We start from the raw sequence: 25488 nt of genomic DNA, 5'->3' as shown, positions 1-25488 counted from the left end.
CATCACCCCAAAAAATCCCCAAACGGCCCTGAGCGGCGAGCGGAGCCCTCCCCCCGTCCCCTTTCGCCGCGTTTGACGGCGGGGAGAGCCTCACCGAGGCGCCGCGCCGCCAGGCGGGGCTGCCCGGCCGAGGTGCCGGCGATGCCTGGCTCCCGGGCGGCGGCTCCGGGGCTGAGCGGCGGCGCTGGGCCCGCCCGCGGCCTCCCTGAGGCGCTGCCGGCCCCCGGCCCTCCCGGCCGGGGATGAGGCGCTGCGGAGCTCGGCCGGGGCTGCCCGTGGCCTAGCGAGGCCCTCCGGTAGCCGGTGGTGCCCGGTCCCCGGTGCCCGTCCCCTGCTGGGCCCCGCGGGAGGATGTCGGGGGAGCACGACATGGACAGGACGATCAAGGTACGGGGGAGGGGGGTGCGGGGTCCCTGTGTATCGGTTTTGGGGTTAGGGGGAGGTCCCCGTGGGGCTCCGGTGCCTTCCCCCGGGGTCCCGGCCCTGCCCCCGGGGGAGCCCTGAGGTAAAATAAAGCGAGGAGCGAGGCGCTGGGGGCTCCGCGGGGGCTCCTGGCTTTGTGTGAGGTGTTTGCTGGCACGCAGGGTCCAGGAGCTTCGATAAACGCAAATAAAGTCGATAATAAGATGGATTTCGGAAAGATATACGCAAAAACTTTCCATATGCTGTTATCTGTCACCTTTCCCTGCTCCCTGCCTTTATCTTCACGGAAATAACCAGCCCCAAACCCAGTGCTGGGTGCCCTGAGCTTAACAAGAAGGAGTTGAGCTGTTGAAAAGAGCTCAGCCCTTTTTGCTCCCATTATTTTTTTTTTGTAATTGAGTGTATTTCCAATTAGTTTACTCCTTTTGCCCGCTGGAAATGAACGTGAGGGGTGATCTTAGCATGCGGCCCGAGGTGTACAGCTCCTTTCCACCTGTGCCCTAAAGGAGATGGTGAGGCGTTTAGGCTTGCCAGAAGAAATAAATATTGACGTTTTTAGAAAGCAGTTTTTAATCCATACATTTGAAATATTTCACGCAGTTTGAATGTTGTGAAGCCATGCTGATAGAGTCCTGATGCGGGATTTGGAGCTCTTGCCCCTGAGGGAGGAGGAGATGTAAGCGAGTCCCTGCACCGATGAGCAGCACAGTTCTCAAACGCTGCATTTCACATCGTTAGCAATGCTGAGCAGCGTTTTTTCATTACCAGATCATTCCTTTTTGCTGCCAAATTCTAAAGCTACTTCTGAGTGAAGGTTGGAATCCTGATAAATATGCAGGGGAAAAAAAAAAAAGTTGGCTTTTTATTTAAAACAACGCTGCGTGCCCAGAACGTGAAAGAGGAAATAAATTATCCTGTATTAAAAATTAACGGATCTGTGGGAATTGAACTTGTCCCTCAGGAGCTGAGAACTGCCCAGCCGTATTCTCACGTCACTTGGCTTGTAGAGCACACACTTCCCAATTCCTGATCAAATTCCTTGTTCTGCCTCGCTGAAATGGATAAAACGGGGTCTGTGCTGTCGCAGAAGGGGCACGAGGCAGTAGAAAAAGTTTTGTCCAGGTTGGGTTTGTGTGTGGGGACAGATCTCTTCTTAATCCAACCTGTGCAGCTGAAAAGTAGATATGGTTTGGGACAGGCAGTTTCAAAGCTCTTCTTGGGTTTTGGAACAGGAGCAGCAGAATTCAGAGCTCTGCTATAAAAACCTAACTGGTTGTGCTCCAGAGCACTTCAGCGTTTGGTTCACCCATTCAGGAGGCTGGCTGGCTTCAAAAATTAAAAGAGCCTGAGCTTGAAAACATATTATGTTGAGAAAATACTTCACACGTCAGAAGAGCCCTTTCTCAGCTCAGGATGCTTTTCTGAAATTGAGTTTTTGTTCAAACCGTGGTGCCTTCAGTTCTGTGTCTGAATAGTGGGAAAGTTAAATTGGCTTTTCCCTTACGTTCCTCTCACAAGTTGGTGAAATTTGTGGTAATTAAATTGATAAGAGAAAGTTTTTGTGGTTCTACTTGGAAACAGCAAACTGTGTATAATCTGTTCTTCCTTTTCTTCCCCTTTCTTTTAAAACCCTTCCCAAAGTCTTCCGTTAGAAGCTAACCTTAACTTTTTTCTTTCCACCTCTCCCGCTGGTCACTTACAATTTATGCAGTGCCCGCTCCAGACTGCATCAAAAATGAATTTTCCCATTCCTCTCTGCCTTTACCCTCTGAAATCCCTTCAGATATTGCCTTAAACACCAGCTTCTCTCCAAAGGGCTGCAGGTTGTGAAGGAAAGCTGAGGGAAGGGGGACGCTGACCTGCAGGATGTTGCTTTGCGGGTGGGCAACTTCGTTTTTTTCCCTGTGCGTCTGGTGCCAGCTCTTGTTTCCACCTCCTCCTGGTGGGATTTACCAGGCAGCTTTCTGGAAGCCGATTCTCAACGCCCGTAGCAGCGCTGATGGAAGCCCAGAAGTGGAGTTTTGTGGCGTGTGTTACAGTTTGTGCCGCCGCCGTCACGGCCCGCGCGGGGACGTGTTGGAGCGTGGCAGTGCCCGGGCTGTGTCGTAACAAAGCCAAAAGGATTTGGACAAAAGGATTACAAACAGGAGCTGGGTTCATTATCAGACAAGCCAAAACTAGTCACGCGGCGTTTAATATGCAGGAGGGTGATGCCAAAGGTTTGCTAACCTGAAGAAAGCAGAAAAGTGACTTTATTTCACTGTCTGACCCAAAAGTACATAAAAATGATGAAATTGGGCATTGGCATTAACTTGCAACTGCTCGCTTATAGGCAGAAAGCTGGTTTTTCCCTTCCCAACTCTTGAAGTGCCCTTTGTGTTAAGGCCACAAGATGCCACTTGCTGCTCTCAGTGATCCTGCTTCAAAGTGCTGGGCTGAGCAGTGCCCGCAGCACGGAGCCCGTTGTGTGCCGAGATAACGCTGCGTTATTTTGTGAGCATTTGCACTTGTGCCTAATTCCCCGTGGGGAAGCAAAACTCTGGAGCAGGCTCTTTCTGCGCTCTGCTCTCTTGCAAATCAGGTCTGCTGAGCTGTGTTTTTGGATGGGACATACATAAAAAAAAATTATGTATTTTTTTTCATTCTCTTCCCCCTCCCCCTGCTCCTTCTCGCACAGGAAACGTCCATTTTGGAGGAGTACAACATAAACTGGACGCAGAAGCTGGGAGCTGGGATCAGCGGTCCCGTTAGGTAAGGCGCCGCCGTGGGGCTCTGTGCTCTCAGCAGGGTGCTGTGATGGTGCTGAAGGCTCCTTCCGAGCAGATAAATATCTGTGTACTCCACGTGGGTCGTGCTGGGTGTGCGAGCAAGGCGTTGGCTTTTACTGGGTATGGCTGAGGAACAAATTTATCTTGCTCCTGAAGCAAGGCACCAACGGGAATTGGCTGCGAGAGGACAGCAGCAGCAAACGCTGCTCCAACACCTTTGTCCTCCTGATGCCCCTGCCAGGGTGGTGCAAAGGTCGGCCCCGGTGTCGTCACTCGGGGCAGCAGCTATTTTTACCAGCTGGTTTTTCAGATCATCTCACGAGGCTCAAGCAGATAATGCCACCAGCTCCACGCCCAGCACCGGGCCTGCCTGCCCCGGGCTTCTAACCACGGCAGGAGCCGGGTGCTCCCTGTAAAACAAAACAAATTCCCTTTTTGATGAGCTCGCTGCCTTTTGGGAGCAGAAATTTGTGCACAAGCTCCGGGAAACAAACGCCTGGGCGCTCGGCAGGGCGATTGTCTGCTGCCACCATTCGTCTTCCTGTCGAGACAGTTGGTTTCTCCTCATCCATTTTGTGCTGCACTGCCTCTGATCCCGATGAAAATGCCCCTTTGTTCTCGGTGCCGCTCGCTGCCCGTTAACGTGTGGGCCCTCCCCACTGAAGCAGCTCAATTGTTGGCGTTAAATGGGGGAAAGAGGGGAAAAAACACGTGTGGCTCTGTTGGTGGCCCCGCCAAAACGAGGGTTTCCATTCAGAAACGCTTAATTTATCGCAGGCTGCATCCTCTGCTGGGGATGCTCAGGCTGCCAGTGTGGGGTTTGTTTTTTTTTTTTAATCACAAGTTACTCCTCATGTTGAGGGGACAGAGTGCCTTCAGCTCGCCCGCTGTTGCTCATTGCTCTGAGTTCTCTTTTTGTGCTGAGCTTTGTGTCAGGCATAACGTGCCTGATTGCATGGAGGGTTGAAAGCTGAAGCTTTCAGGCTGGGACATGGTAGCAGGTGCCCTGTACGCTGCAGGCTGTGGGTATCCCTGTTAAATCCCGTGCACAGAGCCAGCTCGTAACTACAAATCAATTGCGTGAAGTGTCTCGTTAACACCCCTGCTGACTGAATGATTTTATTGCTGTGATACCAGAGTCTGCGTGAAAAAATCCTCTCAGGAGCGCTTTGCACTGAAAATCCTTCTCGATCGTCCAAAAGCTAGAAACGAGGTACGGTTCCTGTTTGTGCTGCCTGCCTTCTGACACGCCACACAGGCTCTCCCCTCGGGGAAACGGCTGCAGTGGCTCAAAAACCTGCATTGTGTGGATCCCGCTGCGCAGGATTCCTCCCCTTTGGTCCTCCAGGCTCGCTGTGCTCGATCCCTGGAGCACGAGGTGGTGGGTGAAACACAGGGGGGGGATTTCTGGCCCTGAATTTGCCCCAGGTGTGTTCTGTTTGCACAAAAGGCCCACACAGAGTCACGTTTCAAAGCTAGCGTCCTCCACGTCCCGTGCAACGTAACACGAACAGTTTAGAAGAAATTCTGTTTCCATACATCTCTCTCGGATGCCATTACTGTAAGAATTGCCAAGAATGCCTCAAGTTGCACTCTAAATTGGGCGGGTTTGGCTGCGTGTGAGAAAATAACTAAGCTCCCCGCTACTCTTTGTGACTTTCTGAGGCTGACGTGCCAAGGTGTCAGCTGTCGGTCCATTCAGAATGACAGGCTTCAGTTCAAGTTTTCATAAAAGTGGGAAAAAAATGGTAACTATCCTCAAAGCTTAAACAATTTCCACTTCCTGATAGGGAGCAAATTCTCATTTAAAATTCCCATGGGAAAAAAGTTGGTATACAAAGAACATCAGACCTGGCTGTCCGGGTAGCTCTAAATGGGGTGGAATTCCTCAGGTCCCTGCTTCAGTGAGTCTGAACAGATGAGGCTCCATGTGTCATGAGTGCTGAACTACTCCACTTGGCCATAAAAGCAGCTGGATTATGGAATTTCAGGTTTTATTCTTGATTTTCCAGATGTTTGTTAGTTTAAATCATGTTTTTATTGCAACTTTAAGGCTAGTTCTACCTTGAAATGTCCTTCCTAGTCTGAGCAGTGTAATGGCTGCTGGTCACCTATATAAATCCTTTAGGTGTTGCTTATTTTTTGGATAATAGAAGGGCAGTTTTAAACTGTGTGCGAGTGGTGCTGAGCCCCAAATGAGCTCCTGAGTGCTGGGCAGAGGGGGGCAGAGCTGGCCGGGCGCGTGTCGCTGCGTACAGTAACGTTTCTTCCCTTCTCTTCAAGGTACGTCTGCACATGATGTGTGCAACACATCCCAATATTGTTCAAATTATTGAAGTTTATGCTAACAGTGTGCAGTTCCCACATGAATCCAGCCCAAGGTAAGATTGCATAGGGTGATCCACTCCCACAGCTTGCTTTCCATGTTTAGGCCAAGGTATAGTGGAGTTTGCTTTTTTTTTTTTTTTCCCTCCTTTTTCCCCTAATCACAGTGTAACCAAAATGAACGTTTATGGAGGGTTCCAGACATGATATTTGACTTCAGGCTACAAAACACTTATTACCCACCACCACCCTTCCCCCTCAATGCCCAAACCTTTGCATATTGAAATGAATTTGCATCCTTCAGTACTGGTTTTGAATGCATCCTCATTTCTGAGGTCTTCCATTGATTCAGTCTGTGATACCTGCATTGTCTGAGAGGATAAAATAGCTTCCAGCTTCTGTCCTGCTTCAATACTACTTCAGTAGCATGAATTGAATTGTCTGTAACCTTTCAGGGTCCTTCTGCTTTCAAAGCACTGTCAAAGCAGGATTGGAGAGGCAACTTTTGTCACTGCCTAGAATCCTCAGGGAGATCCTTTTATATGATGGTGATGACTGTGAGACAGTGGAAAACAGTGCCAGTCTTCCTTTAAAAACAAAACAAAGAAAGAATCGTTTCTAAAAATACCAGGTCCTGTCCTGTAAACCTAATACATTATCCTGCTTGAAACAAACATAGCAGAACATGAGCCAGATGTTATTTTTCAAAAGTTAATATGGCTTGGGTTAAAAAAAAAGTCTAAATATTGGTTGTTAGTTGAGGCAGGGGGGGATATCTGGGAGAAATAAAGACCTGGGACTTGTCTTAGTCTGATGATTTTGCTGTGTGGTGAGAACTAGAGGTTAGTTTCTTGAGGATCACCACACTTCCTATTCCTTGACCTTCACAATGATGGCAGTAGAGCTGCAAATTGAAGTCAGGAGGTGCAGGAGAGTATCCAGACTCGAAAGCACTGAGGACTACTCTCGACCTCCTGCTTCTCAGTTGCCACGAGCGCCGTTAGCACCTAGGCAGCGAGGGAGGCGAGCTGGTGCCTCTGCGAGGATGGGTGCAGGCCGTGCTCTCAGCCAGCCCGGGTTTGGAAGCTTTTTGGCGTGTTTAATGCAAGACTCTGCCTGCCCTAGTATTGTTTGAGGGCAGATGACACACCGATGTGTCTAGCTGGCTTCCAGGCCCAGACTGGCTCACTGGGGGAAGGCCTGAGAGGAGTCTGAATGCATCCACGTAGATGTCCTCGGTGTCTGCGCCAGCTGGAGGTGGGAGCCCAGCTCGGAGAGCAAACTGCAGGCTCCTGGCTGACCATCAGTGAGTCACGTTGTGCTGGGAGCCAGAAAGTCCTGCAGCTTGCGTGGTGAAAGTCAAAATTATTGCCCCAAAACGGCTAGAGCGACTGTCGAAGCAGCAAGTCTATGTGTCTCTTTTGGCCTGCATTAGTAGATAAGAAGTGTGCATTATTAGCTTAGCAATTATGTTCTTTTTTTTTTTGATTATTTTTAATGTAACAACATGAAATGCTTTTAAACAGGGCTCGGCTCCTAATTGTAATGGAGATGATGGAAGGGGGAGAGCTATTTCACAGAATCAGCCAGCACCGGCACTTTACTGAGAAGCAAGCAAGCCAAGTAACAAAGCAGGCAAGTCACAATCCGTGTATAAGCAAATCCATGAATGATAATGGCTAAAGTATTTAACAATTTCCTGGGGCGGGGGGAGTGGGGAAAAAGGAAGCTAAAATAATCCTCCGTTCTGATCCAATGATCATTGCCTGCTTTGTTATAACCTGACAATGCCAAAGTTTTGATAGAAGCAAAGAATCCGAAGGTGTGGGCTAGCTCTGCTGGGTTGGGACCCTGATGTCTCTGCTGTTCTTAGCATTACTTTTTCTAACGTGGTCTACAGGACGAAGAGAACTCTTTTCCCTCACGATTTTCCTGCTGTTTGGCTCACTGTTGTTCTCAAAGCGTTGCCTCCGATCCTCCCCAGGCTCTCAGCAGATATCGTGTGGCTCCTGAGCTCTGGTTTGGGAATGGCTCTTGGCCTCGCCAAAGTCTGAGCGTTTTGCTTGCCCCTCGGGTGGGGCAGTGCAGGCAGGAACACTCGTGTGCCCTGGGCTGGTGGTTTGGAACCTGGGTGCTGTGTTTGGTTTTGTGGGTTGGTTTTTGCCTGTCACATCAGGTCCCAGGAGGATCCTGTAACTATAGCTCATGTTTTCTGTGCTATTTGTTCTGTTTTCCTTCTTCCCTCTCCGTTTCTTTAGGCGGCTCGTTTCTGAACGCTGTGTTTTTAGAGGCTCCACGATATTTACTGGGTGTCCACAGGCTGTTTGTGGCTTAGCAGTGTGTTGGCTGTGAGTAGCTTACGCTGCTAGAGCAGGCAGAAAGGGCTCTGGGGGCTCAGTGCGGTGGTTCAGTGTCAGTTTATCTCAGTTCCAGGTGGGCTTGTTCCCTCTCCCAGCTTTTGGGTGACTTGTGGTGGCCAGCCAGGGAGCCTGGGTTAGTGGGAAGGCTGCAGGAGAGGCGGTGTGGGTGCGTGCTGGGATGTCCTTTCCAGGGAGCCACGGCAGGGGAGCAGCTTGTGCCTGCAAGGAACCACGAGGCATAAAGACGTTGCTCTCAGAATGGCTGAGCCCTTTCTTCTGCACAGAAATTGGCACCACAGCATGAACAGAGGGCCTGAGTTGCCTTCGTCTGCTTCTTGCAGAGGTGGTAGTGACGTTCCTAAATAGAGATTTACAAACTGTAGGTGAGACATTGCAGATACAAGGCCGTGAATAGCCTGTTCCCTCACCGGTGGGAATGAATAAAATGAAGGAAAGAGAACCTGAAAGGAGATCTCACAGCATTTGATGTAAATTGACAGGATTGTGTATGAACATAGCCCTGTCCTGATCTCCTGCCTCCCTCTGAGCTGGGGAGATGTCTGGTACAGAGCCAAAATAGAGGGGCCCAGCATTTCATCTCAATTTTCTGTCTTGTGCTTTGAGTTTTCTAATGAAATGCTAATTGTGCTGTTACCTCTTCGGCTTCATCCAGCAAAGAAATTAGGAGGAATTACAGAATTCTTGACAGCTTATTGTCATGTCTTTTGAGGGATTTGATTTTGGCAGTGCAAGGCAGTTTCTAGGATTAACCTGTTGGAAAAATCGTTTAGAGCTATGTGAAAAGATGAGATCTGAATTGAATGCTGATTTTGTGTGCACTTAGGTATTGATGTGCCAAGTAACTCCTTGCATTACTGTTTATATAAATTTATTTTGGTAGCGACATTAAAGCCTTATTCTTTTACCTGGTGATTGTTTGTGACTGTCTTAACTACAGATCTTAGCTCCTTGTACCCAGTAATAGTTAAAACCTTGTGAAGCTACCTCATTTTATCTGAGAATGTGCTCGTGTTTGTTCCTGAGCTGCATTTCTGCTGAATTTCTGCATCCTGAGCTGAAGTTCTTCCATCAGAAATTTGCAGTGTTGCGAGGGCTCAGCACCTTGCCCAGGGTGCTGTGTGTGGGTACGATGCCCCAGCAGGAATACCTCCAAATAAGAGTCATGGGGCTTTGCCTTTCTTTTCCTTCAGTAATGCTATTTAGGTATTTATGCTGTGTTTTTCTTTAAATGGGTTACACTTTCAGATGTACAATCTGTAGAGCTTTCACGACCAGGTTACAGACTTCTAAACCATGGCAGTGTAAGCAGTTGTCCTTGAAAGAACCAAGGAATGCATTTCTGTGTCATACTGCATGAAAGGAATAAACTGCAGGCACTACCTTCCAGAATTAAAGGACAACGTTGGCTGAGTGTTGGCTCTTAAGTCAGTAACAAATGCAATAAAATATTTGTAGAAATATTGAAGCAAGAACTCAATCAGAGTGTTGTCTTTGGAGGGCTTGCAGGCACATTTAGTGGCCCTGTGGGCCTGACACAGCTTATAAGGGGACACTTGTGATCCATTGCACTTCTGGGGGTTGTAGTAAAGCCTGAGTTGGTCAAACTAAAGAGGCTGGGAAGCTGAATATAACTTTGCTTTTATTTTCTGCTTGCTTTGAGTGAAATGTGAACTGTGTAGCTCGGTTGGTTTCATTTCCCAGTCCTCACACTTTCCTGCACGATTGCTCTGTGTGGCTGGGGTTGTCTTCTCTGAGAATCCCACCCAAGTGGAATTAAAAAGGTTGGGGCCTAAACAATGTCCTTTTTCAAACTAAAATAACTCTCCTGAAGCAGGAGTTCTGTAATTGTAGTTGATTTATTGTGCCCTTTTTCAGATAGCTTTGGCTTTGCAGCATTGCCACTCACTAAACATTGCACATAGAGACCTCAAGCCTGAGAATCTCCTCTTCAAGGATAACTCTTTGGTAAGATTAAGGCTTAATACTCTTTTTGTACTGCTGAATTCTCTAAAATGGCTCAATGTTGATTTTCAGAACAGCTTAAAAATGTAAACTGTCAGTAATGCATTGTTTTGGTGACAAAAAGGAATGATTTCTTTGGCTTCGTGCTTTTCCGTACTCTGATCTGCCTGAAGGACAGATCTGAGAACAGTGCCTCTGGTGTTCAGCATGGGCCAGGTTCTCCACCTCAGCACAGAATCCTGCTGGGATGAGGGGAAAATTCTCTGCCCACTTCTCCCCTGGTGTCATCAGGGTGTTTTATACGTGCAGCGTAGGTGCTTTGACTGAAGCATGCAACCATGCTGCCTGTTTCTTTCCTCTCTTGCTCGTAACCACCCTGCATACACAGCAACCTCCCTACAATGCATTTAGTGCTCTCCAAAGCTGAGAGGGGGCTGCTTTGACCCAGAGCTCCCAGGAAGACAAAAATGATTGCAAAGATCAGTTTAACATATTTTAGCTGCTTTGTGGCATGATAAGGGTATAAATATAAAAGAGGAATACATGTGGCAAAGGGAAGATGAGTAGGAAGCGATAAGGATGTAATAGAAAAGCTGACTTTATGCTGAAACCTCTCCTCCTTGTTTTAGGACGCACCTGTTAAATTGTGTGACTTTGGATTTGCCAAAGTAGACCAAGGTGACTTGATGACACCACAGTTCACTCCATATTACGTAGCACCTCAGGTAATGAACGATTACAGTTCTAGGTTATAGGGGAATGATGATCTTTATTGCCCGTGTCTTCAAAACCGTATAATTTATAAAGCCTTTGCTGTCTTGTTGAAGGCTTCTGGGTGCAGGAATCTTCAGTAGATGTGTAGGAGCCACCTTTCGAGGTTGAGTGCTACAGTGATGAGATCATGAGGCACATTTCAGACTGAGTTCTTAGTGTTGGCTTACTGCTGATGCCTCTTGACTCTCCCAGTCCTGACTCGTACCAGTGAGATTGCTCCGGTATTTTGAAAACTGGCCTTTTTGTGTTAAAGGAATTGGTTTGGAAAAGTCCCTGCTTCGCAGTCCTTCTCCTAGCTGAGGCTCATACAAGGTTATGAGCTTCAAAATGACCGTGCTGAGACAATAAGGTTCTGTAAAGGCAACTGCTTAGAAGGGGGGCAGCATCAGAGGGTTATCCTTTGATTGTCCCCCTTGTCATTATGCATTAGGACATAATTTATAGTTACAGACAGGCTGGTTTTTGTAGTGCTGCTTTACCCACTTTTTCTTTTTGTGCTTTGTGTTGGAATCCTGAAGGAATTATAAGAAAACTGCAGATAAATACTTAATTATGGTACTGAGCATGTCGGCAGCCTTAATGACTAGGAAGAGCAGCTGCACAGATCAGACCGTGCAGCCACAGCTGAGTGCCCTGAACGCTTCCTCAGCTGGAGCTTTGTGGTGAAGGGCATGTGCTCTACAGATAGGGCTTTTAAAAAGAAGTCAGCTACCAAACGCACATAAAGTTTTTCCTAAGTATATTTAAACTGTAAATTTTTGTAGAAACTCACAGTTTTGATCAGGGAGGGACAAATTTGACTTGATTTGTTCATGGGGGAGGCACAAAGGGACATCTCTGGAGCTAGGCTTACCCTCCAAACACTTTAAACTCCAGTTCCAAAGCATGGAGGTGTTAGAACTTCTTGGACAAAACAGGTGTGAGCAATTGCTTCAATTCAGGCACAACTGGGGGCTTCATCTAAAGGAGCAAAATATTTTAGGTGGAATTTTCCCCCATGTAGTAAGTTTCAGTCTTTCTTAGAACAGTTTGAGTTTGGTAGAATCTTCAGCAGCCAGAATAAATCCTCCAGTGGGAAATTTATGAGACATCTGCCGTAGACGTTGCTGTTTGTGGTATCTGTAAATGAGGTGTGTTTTGCAATTTTTTTCCTCTCATTGCAACAGGTATTGGAGGCACAAAGACGACACCAGAAAGAAAAATCTGGTATTATCCCCACCTCACCGACACCTTACACTTACAACAAGGTAAGCTGTGGAACAGCCTACATGTCAAGGTCTTTAAAGCATATTGTTTTGGCTTTTTTTTTCCTCCACAGGTGTGTCTGCTGTAAATGTAGTTTATAGACACAGTTTATCACCTGAGACAATCAACTTTGTCATCAAATTTCACAGTTATGACCAGGAGCAATAAAGTTTGGATCTCTATGACACAGATGCATTAAGGATACATTAATATCCTCTGTGTAAACCGATCACAGAACCTGTCCAGCCCCTCAGCTCCCCAAATCTGCCCTTGGGCAGCTTTCCACCGTCACCTGAACCTGGAGTTCAGGACTCTTTTCGCACTTGGCTGCATGTTCCTGCCCCTCCTTGCACTGGCATAAGCCAGCAGGATTCCCCTGGAGGACTGATAGGGCTGGAACCCAAGCCAGTAGAGGAGGAAAGATCAGCTGCACAAATGCTGGCGTTGGCAGGAAAGAAATCCTGCGGCTGCATGAGCAGGGTCAGAGCAAGGCCTTCCAGCCCCAGCCTGCATCGTGCCAAAACCAAGTGGTGACAGAGCTGAAGGATGGGGCCCGATCGAAGCTTGAGTTGAAGTCCAGGCTGCTACAGCTCTCTTCAGTCACGTTGGTGTTGCATGAACACAGAGATCCAGATGGGGATAGATCTGGCTTTCAACTTCTTTTCTGAGGTGCTTTTTGGCTGGATCCACTCCTGGCTGGGCTCGTTCTGTACCTCACCCACAGTAACTGGTGTGGGGCAGGGAGGGGAGCGTGGAGGGCAGTTGGGAGCACGGCGTCAGCAGCTGTGAAATCCTGTGAAGCTCCAGGCCTTCTGGAGCTTCTTCAGCTCTGTTTTTTGCTGCAGATCTCTCTGAACAAGTATTTCTGGCAGCTCGGTTGTTTGATGCTGTTTGGTTATTTTAGTCTCACATTCTTAAAAAAGTGACTGTCTAGTATCCTGATTCATGTTCTGACAGTCAGAGACAAGGGTTCAGATACCCCGAGAGATGCAGTGAGCGTGCAGCTGGCTTGTGCCTGTTTCCATGCAATTCACTGCTGCATAGCAGAGAGTTACAGGAGTGTGCTCTGTAAACAAGAGAGCTTGGGTGCTGGAACAAGTTTGGTTTGGCAGCATCTTGTGCTTATATATCTGCCAGAAACATATTTTAAAATACACTTTTAAAGCAAACTACCAGGTAGAAATAGTGAACTGGTACGTTTCACTTAAAGGAAAGGATAAAACATAAAGCAGCTAATGGGGAGAAAAATACTTAGTAAATGTTATTTCTGATGTGATTTAGACTTTATGAGAGAGGAGGAGCAAATCTGTAAAGGTGTTTGGATGGGTCTTTAGGAGGAGGCTGAGCTGCACTTCTGCTTTTGTAGGGAATTGTGTAAAGCTTTTAACATAGGTTAAAAGTTTTTTAACCACTGCTTGCTGCGAATTGTGCCCCAAAGTGATCGTTTCCTTGCTTTCAGAGCTGTGACTTGTGGTCCCTGGGGGTCATTATTTACGTGATGCTGTGTGGGTACCCTCCGTTCTACTCCAAACACCACAGTCGGACAATTCCCAAGGACATGCGGAAAAAGATCATGACAGGGAGTTTTGAATTTCCAGAGGAAGAGTGGAGCCAGATCTCAGAGATGGCGAAAGACATCGTGCGAAAGTGAGTCGGTTGAGGAGAATGTGGTATTGCTCTTTGCTTGTATTCAGAAATTGGAAAATCACATGAAAGTGCATTGTCACAAAGGGATTACTTTTCCAAAGGCGGGATAAATTGTCTGCAGGACATACAGCTGAAAAAGTTTCTGTGTTCAACGCAAAAGAAGTTTGGTAAATTTTTTTCCCCTCTCTTCTTTTCTCCCTAACTATTGTGTGCAAATTTTGATGTTTCCTGTGTCTGAAGTTGCTAGAGCACTGTGTATGTAGTCTGTGGAGGGAGTGGGTATTCTGCCTTGCCTCAGAAGAATATGGACAGCAGGCTGGCACGTCTGCAAGCGCTCCCTAGGTGGGCATCTCCTGTGGTAGTGTCTAAACTCCCATTAAAATCAAGGCCTAACAGAAACTGGACAACTAAGTACAGTAGATCTGTCCCTTAGAACTGTGCACACACTACACAGCCTAAAAGGAGTCGAGAGGGAAGAATGAGAAGGGAGGTTAAGATCTGTCACAAGGTGTCAGACTATGAGACGAGGTTTTCCACTGATATTCTATTCTAAAAGCTTCTGGGAGCTGTTTATCATGCAATACATGTCTCTCAACTGCAAATATTTCACACGTTGTGATCCAGGGATCCTGTTTGAAAGCAATGTCCTGACCTCACTTCTTTTTTTTTTTTTAAAAGCAAGAGGGACTTACTGCCTTTGTTTACATCACCAGAGGAACTGGGAGGATAAGAGCAATATAAATAGAAAAAAAAATCAATCTGTTAAACAATTTGAAACTGTTGCTGTCTTTTCTGATGTAATGTAAAGCCTCCAAGGACTTAGCACAGTTTGGGAAGGGTGCTGAGACCTGTTTATAGCAGTGCAGGAGAGTCCACAATCTTTCAACGCATAAACTGCAGGTTATGCTGCAGTGAAAATTCAGTTTAAACCAAGGTCAACAGTCAAAAGATGTAATTATGTTTTAAAATGGCCATGAAACTCAGCTCATAGAATGTTGTCACTTGTATTCAGCTAACTCAATTCTCTGAATGATGCTGTCAGGGCTCCCTTTCCTGCCTGTCTTCTCCATCCAGAGCCTGGATTCGAGTTTGTAGTGCAGGAAAATGTTGAGAATTTTGGAGGATTCTCCATGTTATTTATGTATGCAGCTATTCGAGTGGAGTCTTGCTTTTGGAGGTCACATTTTGCATTCAAGTGACCACTTCCTTTCAGGCGTGTCTGGTTGATTTCTGACCTCAAGCACTTGAGGATAGATTAGGACTTTGAAAACCGATGGAGAAGGAACACATCTATCTTGGGTCTTGGATTAATTCTCAACCGACGACCTGTTTGGCAGCGTGGCCTTGCCAGTGAAATTTATGAGCTAGCCTGTGGTCCTGCTGACATTTTGTAAAAGTTATTTCCACTTTCTTGGTGCATTAAACAATTCTGCTCTGCAGCCAGGAAGCTGATTTAGAGCATTGTCAGAGAAAGCACGACAAAGTCATCAAGTCATTCTGTTTCTGGAACAACTTCTCAGTGCTCTGTGCAAAATGTTGCTTATTTTTACTAAACAGTTACGATTATCATGAGAACGTGAGGTTAACCAGAAAAGCTCTTTCCAGGGTCTCGTTCCAGACAAATTTAACTCAGTGGGCTTTTCAGAGGTTTCAGAATAATGTCGCTTTTTATTTCGAGTTGCTGTAGCTTGTCAAAGCATCTGTTACTTGAGGCTTTTACAGAGGAAAAAAGCCAAGGGGTTGGTGGAAGCAGCTAACTCAGAGAACAGGTTTCCAGCTTTGAAACTTCGCCCAGCCCAGAGTCCTTGGTTTGCATATAGACATGCAGATGAGCTCTAGATGTGCATTTCCAGAGCGTGTTGTTTCCAGTCTATCTGGAAGGTAATTTCCCACGTGGGAGGATGTTAATACAGAGTTCAGCTGAACACAGTGTTTCCAAAATGGTCTGCAGTGCCTGTCTTTACGCTGAGTTGCTGAATACAACCGAGTGAGCTGTGAGAGCCTTCCAGGATCAGCTGCAGCGAGGGGCAGTCAGGCTGACAAAGTCAGACTGCCTCGGGGCCAGCTTCGTGTTTTAGTTATTAGGAGTGGTTTCTTTTTTGGTCTCTCTAATGTTTAGAGATTGCTAAGTGCTCTGATCCCAGACGGAGCAGCCCATTGTAAATCAATCACGACTGCTTTATGGACTGATTGATTCCTCTCCCAGGCTACTGAAGGTCAAACCTGAGGAACGGCTGACCATTGAAGGTGTGCTGGACCATCCCTGGCTCAACTCCACCGAGGCACTTGATAACATCCTACCCTCTGCCCAGCTGATGATGGACAAGGTCTAAACAATGTTTTGTTTTATCAGGAATGTTGCACGGAGGAGCTGGCTAGCTCCCGGGTGGTTTGAGTGTTTTCTTTCACATAGTGCTCTGCAGACAAAGAGCTTCCCTTCTGCTTTAATGAGAGCCAGAGATATTTTTAAGAAAATGGAAACAGTTTGGTTTGAGGTTCAGGCTAGGAGGAGAAGCTCCAGGACTGTCAGTGCTAACAAGTAGAGAACAGAGTACGGCAGTAAAAATGACTGAGGACTCTTCTGTAGGTCTTTGCTGGTTTTTCCCCATGTTTTATATCTGACTGCAGCTACGACCTCGTTAATTAGAAGCAAATGAATACCCCTCACTTTTTTTTTCTTTTTTTTTAATGCTGCACAAATAGGGGTACAGTCAGCTCTCATAAGCATATGAACATGAGATGTAGGGATGATTCTTCATCCTGATCAGCCCCTGTGAGGCTGGAGTATATTTTCCTAAAGACAATGATGGCAGTTCTAAACACGTCTTGTGTAATGCAAGCCTAATTTTTGTTACATATCTCTGGAATGGATAGGACAAGTGAATAGGATTTTGATGCCTTTTTTCTTTCTGTCCATGGCTAACATTGTCCATATGTTGTCCTTTAATTCCCAAAGGAGCTAATTAAAACATCAAGCACAACTCTTCTCGTTCCAGGCGATGGTTGCAGGGATACAACAGGCTCATGCAGAACAACTTGCGAACATGAGAATCCAAGACCTCAAAGTCAGTCTCAAACCCCTTCACTCCGTCAACAACCCCATCCTGCGCAAAAGGAAATTGCTGGGGTAACTCTCTAAAGCTTTTTCTGAAAGATCAAGATGTAGGCAGCTGCGATGCCTGGAGAGTGACTTAGAGCGTGTTACAGGTTCATTCAATTGTAACCACGCTCCTAAATTTCTGATTTGGTTTACATACTCTTCATGCTGAAGTGGATTGTTGGATTCAAGTGATACTAGAATAATACAGTGCCTCTTTCAAGATCTGCCAGTGCAGGCAGGAAGGAGGTGGAGTAGTGTTATTATATTATACAGGCACTCGAACGGATCCGTTATGAGAAGATGAGGCACATGTTGAGTAGGGAAAGGCAAACTGGGAGAAAGAATTAAAGAATTCCAAGACTTTTTTCAGATCCTGATGTTTATATACAAAAAAAAAAAAAAAGTCAAGTAATCTCGCTTTGGGTTACCTACCTGAAAAATAGAATAATGTATTTTAGGATTACCCTTCAATTAATTTGAATTAACACTTATTTTTCTTCATATTTGAAGTGGTCTCATAATGCAGCACATTGTCATAATTAATGCTGAATCTGTCTCCCTCTCACAGCTCTCCAGACAGTGAAAGAGAGAGCTGTACTGGTACAGTTATGCAATGTGTAGCAGACTCGAGTTGCATTCCAATTGTAATTGTTTCCTCCTTGTTCTTCTGCAGCACGAAGCCGAAGGATGGTGTTTACATCCATGACCCGGAGAATGGAAGTAACGATTCCAATGTGGCTCTGGAAAAGCTCAGAGATGTGATTGCGCAGTGCATTCTACCGCAGGCTGGTAAAGGTTGCCACTTTTAAGAAAGTTACATTCCTAAATATGCAAGGCACTGACTTTGTGCTGTGCCTCACGGTCAGTCTGGATTAGCAGTGAAGAAGGACAGACGAGCTGTCTTCTTCAAAAAGAAGACAAAGCTCCTGTCCTAGTCTGTCTTGTTTCTGTGGACACTAGTTTTAGTGCATGTATAATAGTTAATGCCAACAGTAACATGTGGAGCTGTTGAAATAACTTTGAGACAGGAGTGTCTGTTTTCAAGCCAATTTCTTAGTTTGCATGAAGCGAGGGGGAATAACTGTACGTGTTGTTGTTTACTGAAGCTCTGAGTGTTGCTGAGAGGCGGAATGACAAACCTCCCGTTCATCTTTGTTCTCCTAAACAGGAGAGAATGAAGATGAGAAGCTGAATGAAGTGATGCAGGAGGCGTGGAAATATAATCGGGAGTGTAAGTTGCTGCGAGACACTCTTCAGAGCTTCAGCTGGAATGGTGAGGAACTCCTCTTTCCTGCAGGGTGGTGCTAGCACAGGGTGAAGGAGAGAGAGCAGGGACCATATTGTATGGAAATAAAAACAAACTTGAGTTTGTGCCACACTGATTGAGGTTCCCACGCTGTTTCAGCCCTTCTCCAACATGGATATTTTAGAAATGAGTTTTAAAGTTCTGCTTTAAAATTCCTCTTTGAGGTTCAGGGTAGAGTTTTCAAAGGCACCAAGTCATTTGGGAACTTAATAGCACAGATGGATCATCACTTTAGAAACTGCTTTAGCTGATCCGAGCTGGTTTCCTTCCAGCTGTTTATTATCCTCTTTCTGGAGGCTGCTGCCCTTATCTATGTCAGCACAACATCTCTTCTATTCAATTTAGAGAGGAAATGGAATTAAACTAGGCCAGCTGCTTTTGGGAGTGTTTGATGGCTCCGTGACAAACCAGGGCAGTGGCACCAGCCAGGTTCACAAGGCTTGGCCAAGTCTCTTCCTTATTTTTTGTTTTTAATTTAAGTTTTTAAGTTCCCTCTCTTTTTTTTTTTTTTTTTTTTTTTTTTTTTTTTTTTTTTTTTAATGGAATTAGAGATCTTAACTGATTTGGTGGCCTTGCAAAAGTTGTCCTAAATGTCTCTGTACTTAGTATTCAGCTAGCGTATGATGCCAGCCATAATTACTTTCCTCCTCCTTCCCAGCACCTGCTGACTACCTCTTTTTTTCCTTTCAGGCAGAGGATTCACAGATAAAGTGGATCGACTAAAACTGGCAGAAATAGTAAAACAAGTTATTGAAGAGCAGACAAACTCCCATGACTCTCAATAGCTGGAGCTTCTTAATCTTATTTTTTTTACCATTTAAGATTTATTCTTTAACTGTAAAAAGTATTTTTATGTAAATTAATAAATCATAATTATTTCATGAAATTTCCATACTGCTTGAAAATGCTGTATAGTTGTAGATACAAAAAATCATTGGTACTGTAATATTTTTTTAAAACTCAGTTCCTTGAGGTATATATGATCACTTACGTACTGTTAATCATGAGTCCCCCCAGATGGGGCAAATTATATTGTTAAAGACCATTCTTTTTCTTAATAACCAGTTGCAGAAGCTGCCTTCCATCTGCTATACATACAGCCAGCTGCAGTGACTATATATGTGAACAAGACAGCCACAGTTTCTCAACACCCTGCTCAGTAAGTACTTGAAGCAAGTGCTGTGAAATACAAACTTCATAGCTATCCTTTGCACCGAAATTCTGAGTCTTTATGTAGAGGCAACAAAATAGCCTTCTGTTTCGCTAGATGACCCAAGAGCCGTGCTTGGCCTTGCCAAGGGCACCTGAGTCCAAACGCTTGCTGCATTTTTCAGTTCTGATCAGTAGCCCTCTTTCTTTCTTCTGTAACCCATCTTCCCTGGACCTACTTTAAGGCTTAATGGCCACTCAGCATAAAGCTCCTCTTTTTATCATACCGTTCAACAGCAGAATCAAAGAATGTTCTAGTTCCTTATGTACGAGGTATTTTTCTTTTCATGACGGGATCTTCTGTAGACAACAGTAAGTGCGGGGTCTATTTATTTTGTCCCCAGATCAGACGTTCTGTTTCCACCTTATTTTTTCCACTCTAGAAGATCCAACTTTTGTTTTCAAACTTGTCCTCTCGTTTGAAAGAGATCATCCTGGCAAGGGTCATAGTGCTGCTGTGTGAGTCCACCAGTGATCCTTCTCTTGTGTCACCCTCTGGAGTCCAAGCTCCCCGTCTCTTTGATGCCTTCGAGCTCCTCCTGGCGGAGCAACAGATGCAGGGCTGCTCCTTGACACATGTCCTTATGCTGCCTGGACCATGAGGCTGCCCAGGGCAGATTCTTACACTAGTCTGGAACATTGGCTCCAAAAGCTGCTTTTTTATTTTAATGAAACAAACAAATGAAAAGAATCTGTACATATTTCTAGTTTTCTACCTTCTGACACTTTTCTTTCTTTTGAGACTGGTCGAAGGCTTTTTATAGAGATATTTTGGTACTAAACCTGTGCAGACACTGAATGAGTTTGGTCTGCAGACTGAAGTGCCAATTCAGGGCTATTAGTAACGACTCTTGAACATTATTGTTATATTTCATAGCTCGTTAATTTTGGGTTTACATTTACAAACCTGAGCCATGAATCTCCCAATCTACTCTTACGGCAGTCCAGCCTTGTTCTTTTTTGTCTTTTTTCTATAACAGACTTCCTTGTAACCTTTAGCTTGGATGGCAAACCAGTGTCTGACTCTTTCTATGAAATTTTTTAAGCAGTAACTTAGTTTTTCTACATGAAGGAGATGCTTCATTTCCCATTCTTCGTCAGCACCTTGTCAGCTTTCTTTTAATCCTGTTGAGAGTTTTCCAGTGCTTGATTTATTCCACAGTAAGAACCACAGTCCCTATTTAACCGTCACTTTCTCTGATGGAAATGGGGAGTTTTTGCATAAGCCAGAATTGTACTTCTGACACTACATGGAATATTTGTGTACTGACATGCATTGATGACAACTGTAGAGAATTAGCAGGTGACAAGAGTATTTGTTGTTTCTTGGTAGTATCAGCAAGTTTGCAGGCCCTATGTGCATTTCTCTCCTTGCCCTAAATTCCAGGTCGTGTCAACATCCACGCAATCTTGAAATGTATAGATCATTTCCTTTTAAACTTGAAATCTGTGTGGTGTTTTTTTGTTTTTTCCACTGGGAAATCTCAGTGTGTGGGAACTTTTAAGTATGGAAAATAGAGAAATAAGCAAGGAATTCTCCTGTGTTTGAACGGGAGTGCAGGAAACTCCCTACAAAAGCACTTTTGCAGCTCTACCCTCTGAGGAGGAAGATACTCTGGCAGTTTCTGGAGAGCCAGAACTTCTGAGCAGAAAAATGGATCAGGTTGTAGCTACTCTCATTGTTAACACAGTGGGTTCAGCAGGCTACTGCCACGCCGCAGTCTGCTGAGATCCAAGCAGCTTGTGAGCACCGCAGAGCGTAACACACTGGGACTTCTGTTTTCTCTGGCAGGTTGCTCTGGTGTTAAAGATGACAGTAGCAAGGCTTGTACGCTGAGGTGTAATGGTCTTTAGGACATGGCTTCAGCCTACTTCTGCAGTACCATGAGAGGTTTGTGCAGTGGGGAGCACCTTGGAGGGAGAGCAGCTGCTGCTCGCTGCCATCCAAGGCGGCTTAGAAATAAGCAGAGAAAACAGGATCTGATTGCTTCAGAGAGTGCCTCCTCTCCTGATGCTCTCCTCACGTACACAACAGAGTCATTTCAAGCAGTTACTGATAGTGAGGTGGGTACACTTGTGATTGACTGTGAAGTGTGTTGGTGTCTGGAGGGAAGTCACATTTCTAAGGGCTTTTGTGATGAGGAACTGCGTTTTATGGGTTTACTGTTGATTTTAGTGTCTGTGAGAAGTAAGAATGGCCTGATCTGAAATGGAGGTAGGGAAGGACAGATTTAAGAAAATGCAATTTGAAAATTCTAGGTCAAATGGTTTTATTTCTATAAGAAAGTTGATTATTTTACTCCTGAAAACAAGTTGTTTTAGATTTCAAAATTAAGTAGACTTGAATTGATCTAATTGGCTTATTTTAAAGTTATATTTTACTTTCTTCTTCCTGGGTTTCTTATTTTTTGGTTGACATAAATGCAAGATACCTTGTCTTGATTATGTAACATTTGAGTTGGTAATAAATCTACTGATCCTTTACAGCAGACTGTGAATATTGTACATATCTTGAGATGGAAGAGTTGTGTGGGAACAAAGAAGACGTTCTTTGTAAAAACACTAAAAGGATGTGGGAAAGCTATGTAGTTTTTTTTTTTTTTCTTAGAGTTTTATTTAAGACAAGAATCTCAGAAATCATTTGACCTTTTCAAAATTTTATGTATATCTGACTGCTCCTGTGACTTGATTATTTTAAGGTATATATGTTGAAAGGTTAGGAGAATTGACTAGGAGAAAGAGTTTTTGATTGGAAATAGCAACATGTCAAAGTTTTGCTGTCATTACTTCAGGTTTTTCTTTAGGAAATCTGAATCTGTCATCATCTGCCACGTTTAACTTCTGTGTATTAAAATGTTTGCATTTCTCCTTTCCAGTGTTACCTGTACCATGTTAGTTTATTTCGGATCAGTATTATATTGTAAATATTACGCATCAATGTATATAAATGATTTTACTAAACTTAAAAGTTACTGGCTTCTTTTTTTTGGTCCCCAAGTCTCTTTAGCACAGAAGGGGAGAGGATGGTGGTGCCCAGAGCCCCGGAGCTGTGCTGCTGTGCTCCCTGCTGCCTCAGCACTGTGAGAAACCACTGCTGGTAGGCGTTTGCTTCTGTAACACAACTCTTTGAGGTGAATGAGCAGCCGACAAGATAGGCTGGGTAAAGCCCTAGGAATTTGTGTGCTCTTCCTGCTGACAGAGCCTGAAAAGCGCCTCTAAATGCCATTAGATGGCAGCAGGACATCCCCACTGCTGCAGGTTAACTCCTGAAGATCAATTTTTTATTTTTTTTTTGTAGCTACAGCTTCCAGGGAAGGGACGGATGAATTGTTCTGTGCAGCTCAAGTAGCACTTAGTGTTTATGACATTCCCCCTGTTGAGTCTAACAACTCCTTCATTCTGCCAAGAGCGTTCCTGGTGTCTGTAGGAGAGGAGGACGACTGGCAGGGCACTGTGGAAGGACTGGCAGCCGGTGAGAAACTGGTAGGTGAGAAGTAGGTTGGCCTTTGTTCAGGCTGGTGGGAAGGGGAGTGAGAGAACAATTTCCAAGCATCCCAAGTGTATTTAAGGCGGCCAAATGCTCTATAAGTGTAGAAGAAAAGACTCTTCTGTACTCACAGAAGAAGGATGCCTGGCCCAATGTATGCCTCTCCCTTTCCAGCAAGGAAACTTCCCTGAACAGTTAAAACATTTGGTGACAGGCACTCAGCTGAGTGATGTGCCCTGCGAGGAAATCTGTCAACAGCTACTGCAGGCTCTCACCCTGTGCCGAACCCATTAGCAACCAAATCCTCATTGTTTTCCTGGTAATCTGCTGCTGCTTTCCACTTAGGAAGGCTTAATCCCCTTTTAAACAAATTGCTGTAGCAGCACTGGCTCGTCGTGCTCTCAGCAAACAGGGTCAGCCCAAGCAGGGCACAGCAGGCTCTTAGTGGTGGGATGGGATGGTATTTAACGGGATGCTGCTCCTGCTGGTGCCTGGAGCTCCTGTCCTCCCCGTGGAATGTTTGTGTTCAAAGTGGAGCTGGGGAAACGGCCTCTCTTCGGGCCCTTCCGTTCCAGCTGGATGCCAGCCCCAGGAGCAGCTCTGCTTCGCCTCCTGCCCCGTGCCGGTGACCGTGGCTCCAGCCGTGGGTCATGCCAAGGTGTTTCCTGATGGGGAATGGGATTCTCCTCACTCTGGGCTGCTTCTTGCTCCTGGGGCTCCTGCTGCCCTGTGCAGACTGCAGCCCCCAGCCCACCTGGGGCAGCGCAGCCTACGAGATAGTCATTCCAAGGAAACTTGGCCCCAAGGCAGGGAAAGCCAGCCGGGACAGCATGTCCTACGTCATCAGCATTCAGAGGGTAAATTACACCATTCACCTCAGGCAGAAGACAGACTTTATAATAAAAAACCTCCCTATATTCACTCGTGACTCTCAAGGGAAAATCATGATCGAACAGCCCCGTGTGCTAGCAGATTGCTATTACCGCGGCTACGTGGAAGGCATCCCAGACTCCATGGTGACTCTGACTACCTGCTCTGGGCTCAGAGGACTGCTGCAGATTGGAAACTTGAGCTACAGCATCGAGCCCCTGGCAGCTTCCTCTGCATCTGAGCATCTTCTGTTGCAGAGGGAGGTGGCGGTTCCTGGAACGGTGATCTACAAAACGCCCCAGAGAGGCAGGCAATTTCCAGGGCGTGGTACAGCAAAAGGGCAGTTAAAGGACCGGGGGCACATGCGGTATCTGGAACTCCTCGTCGTGGTGGACAAGGAAGGGTTTGACGCTTTCGGTGGACGCATAACTAATGTGACGTTGGAAGTTATTGAAATAATCAATCTCGTGGACGGGCTGTTTTCTTCTTTCCGCCTTCGCGTGTTATTAGCTGTGCTAGAGATTTGGACAGAGAAGAACCCTATCAGTATTACCAAAAACATTTCTGAGGTCCTTCACAATTTTAATCTTTGGCAGATCCAGCAAAGCCCTACGCATGTTGCGCATGATGTGGGGTGTCTCTTTGCCTCGTTGGACTTTGGTCACAGCACGAGAGCATTGTACAGGAGCGGCAAATCGAACTTCGCCAGTGCCTGTGATAGAAAACGTGCTTCTGCTGTTGTTTCGTTTGCCAAGCGGACTTACATAGACACTGCTGTCTACGTCGCCCACGAGTTAGGGTACGTCCTCGGCATTGATCATGATGACAAGTACTGCAGGTGTGGAAACGCCTCTAAATGCATCATGAACACACAGAGCACAGTGAGCTATGAATTCAGCAACTGCAGCACAAGGTACTATTTTGACTTTATAGCGTCAGGGCGAGGACACTGTCTGAATAACATCCCAGAATCAGTAACGATGTTTGTACCGCAGCGCTGTGGGAACGGCATCCTGGAGCTCGGGGAGGAGTGTGACTGTGGCTCAGAAGCACAGTGTGAATTGGACCCTTGCTGTGATAACAGCTGCCGAAAGAAAGAAGGAGCCATTTGCACTTCTGGGCTCTGCTGCAAGAATTGCAAGCCTCTCCCAGAAGGAGAAGTGTGCAGGGAGAGCACCAACCCCTGTGACCTGCCTGAATATTGCAATGGGATATCTGAGCATTGCCCAGCAGATGTGGCCAAGCAAGATGGGACGGTGTGCGCTGAGGACGGCTACTGTTACGCAGGCAAATGCAAATCACGCATGTTACAGTGTAGGAACATCTTTGGTGAGAAAGCAGAGCCTGCTCCACTAAAGTGTTACAGGGAGCTGAACATGAAAGGGGATCGGTTTGGCAATTGCCAGGGAGATGGGCTAGAGACCAACTTTCAGAAATGTAAGCCCGAAAATGTCCTGTGTGGGAGGGTGCAGTGTATCAATGTTTGGCATCTACCTTGGCTGGAAGAGCACTCAACCATCATTCAAACCCCAGTGGACGATACCTTGTGCTGGGGCACAGACTACCACTTGGGCATGGAAACCTTGGATACTGGAGCCATTGAGGATGGCACGCAGTGCGGGGCAAAGAAGATCTGCATTAACCAGACGTGCATCCTCAGGGAGAAGCACTTGGCACCCAGCTGCTCTGCCCAGAGCACGTGCAGAGGAAGAGGCGTTTGCAACAACAAAGGCAACTGCCACTGCAACAGTGGCTGGGCACCTCCCAACTGCCAGTTTGTTGGCTTTGGGGGAAGCATCGACAGTGGGCCTACGCCAGTCACTAAAAAGGGGCTTCTGAATTTCATCATCAGGATGACCGTGCTAACCGTTACCAGTGTGGTGCTCGCAGCTCTTGTCATGGACCGTGTGAGAAAGCTCAGAGCACCCCGAGCGTTAAGCAGGGTGGTCAGATGCTTTCAGGCTAGAGAACGGGCTCCTGAAGGGATGTGA

The 25488-nt window shown here is 46.0% G+C and overlaps 2 protein-coding genes across 3 annotated transcripts; both read left to right on the top strand.

Moving 5' to 3' along the window:
• The first annotated feature begins 249 nt into the window (after window positions 1-249).
• Window positions 250-22067, top strand: MAPKAPK5 (MAPK activated protein kinase 5). Of its 2 annotated transcripts, none has more exons than XM_032199023.1 (14): window positions 250-387; window positions 3101-3174; window positions 4329-4404; window positions 5475-5572; window positions 7043-7151; window positions 9773-9862; window positions 10489-10584; window positions 11800-11880; window positions 13338-13525; window positions 15732-15852; window positions 16522-16652; window positions 17299-17420; window positions 17794-17898; window positions 18622-22067. In XM_032199023.1, exons 1-14 carry the CDS (start codon window positions 352-354, stop codon window positions 18714-18716), a joined length of 1422 nt encoding a protein of 473 aa, XP_032054914.1. In that variant the 5' UTR covers window positions 250-351; the 3' UTR covers window positions 18717-22067. The 2 variants fall into 2 exon arrangements, with proteins under 2 accessions (XP_032054914.1, XP_032054915.1); XM_032199024.1 differs by having other exon boundaries at window positions 252-387; window positions 17299-17414.
• LOC116496149 (disintegrin and metalloproteinase domain-containing protein 20-like) lies at window positions 20998-25488 on the top strand. Its single transcript, XM_032199058.1, has 3 exons — window positions 20998-21031; window positions 22439-22623; window positions 23269-25488. The coding sequence occupies exons 1-3, from the start codon at window positions 20998-21000 to the stop codon at window positions 25486-25488; spliced, it is 2439 nt and encodes an 812-aa protein (XP_032054949.1).

Source organism: Aythya fuligula, chromosome 17 (assembly GCF_009819795.1).
Source record: "Aythya fuligula isolate bAytFul2 chromosome 17, bAytFul2.pri, whole genome shotgun sequence".
In the NCBI taxonomy this organism is placed as follows: Eukaryota; Metazoa; Chordata; class Aves; order Anseriformes; family Anatidae; genus Aythya; species Aythya fuligula.
The sequence above is the reverse complement of the archived record's forward strand: the minus strand, read 5'-3'. Positions and strand labels throughout refer to the sequence as shown.

Coding starts and splice junctions, on each gene's coding strand:
- MAPKAPK5 (XM_032199023.1), top strand. CDS start 352: ATGTCGGGGGAGCACGACATGGACAGGACGATCAAG. Junction 4,405..5,474: donor GTCCAAAAGCTAGAAACGAG/GTACGGTTCCTG, acceptor CTTCTCTTCAAG/GTACGTCTGCACATGATGTG. Junction 9,863..10,488: donor TCTTCAAGGATAACTCTTTG/GTAAGATTAAGG, acceptor TCCTTGTTTTAG/GACGCACCTGTTAAATTGTG.
- LOC116496149 (XM_032199058.1), top strand. CDS start 20,998: ATGGCTTCAGCCTACTTCTGCAGTACCATGAGAG. Junction 21,032..22,438: donor CTTCTGCAGTACCATGAGAG/GTTTGTGCAGTG, acceptor TTTTTTTTGTAG/CTACAGCTTCCAGGGAAGGG. Junction 22,624..23,268: donor TGGCAGCCGGTGAGAAACTG/GTAGGTGAGAAG, acceptor CCGTGGCTCCAG/CCGTGGGTCATGCCAAGGTG.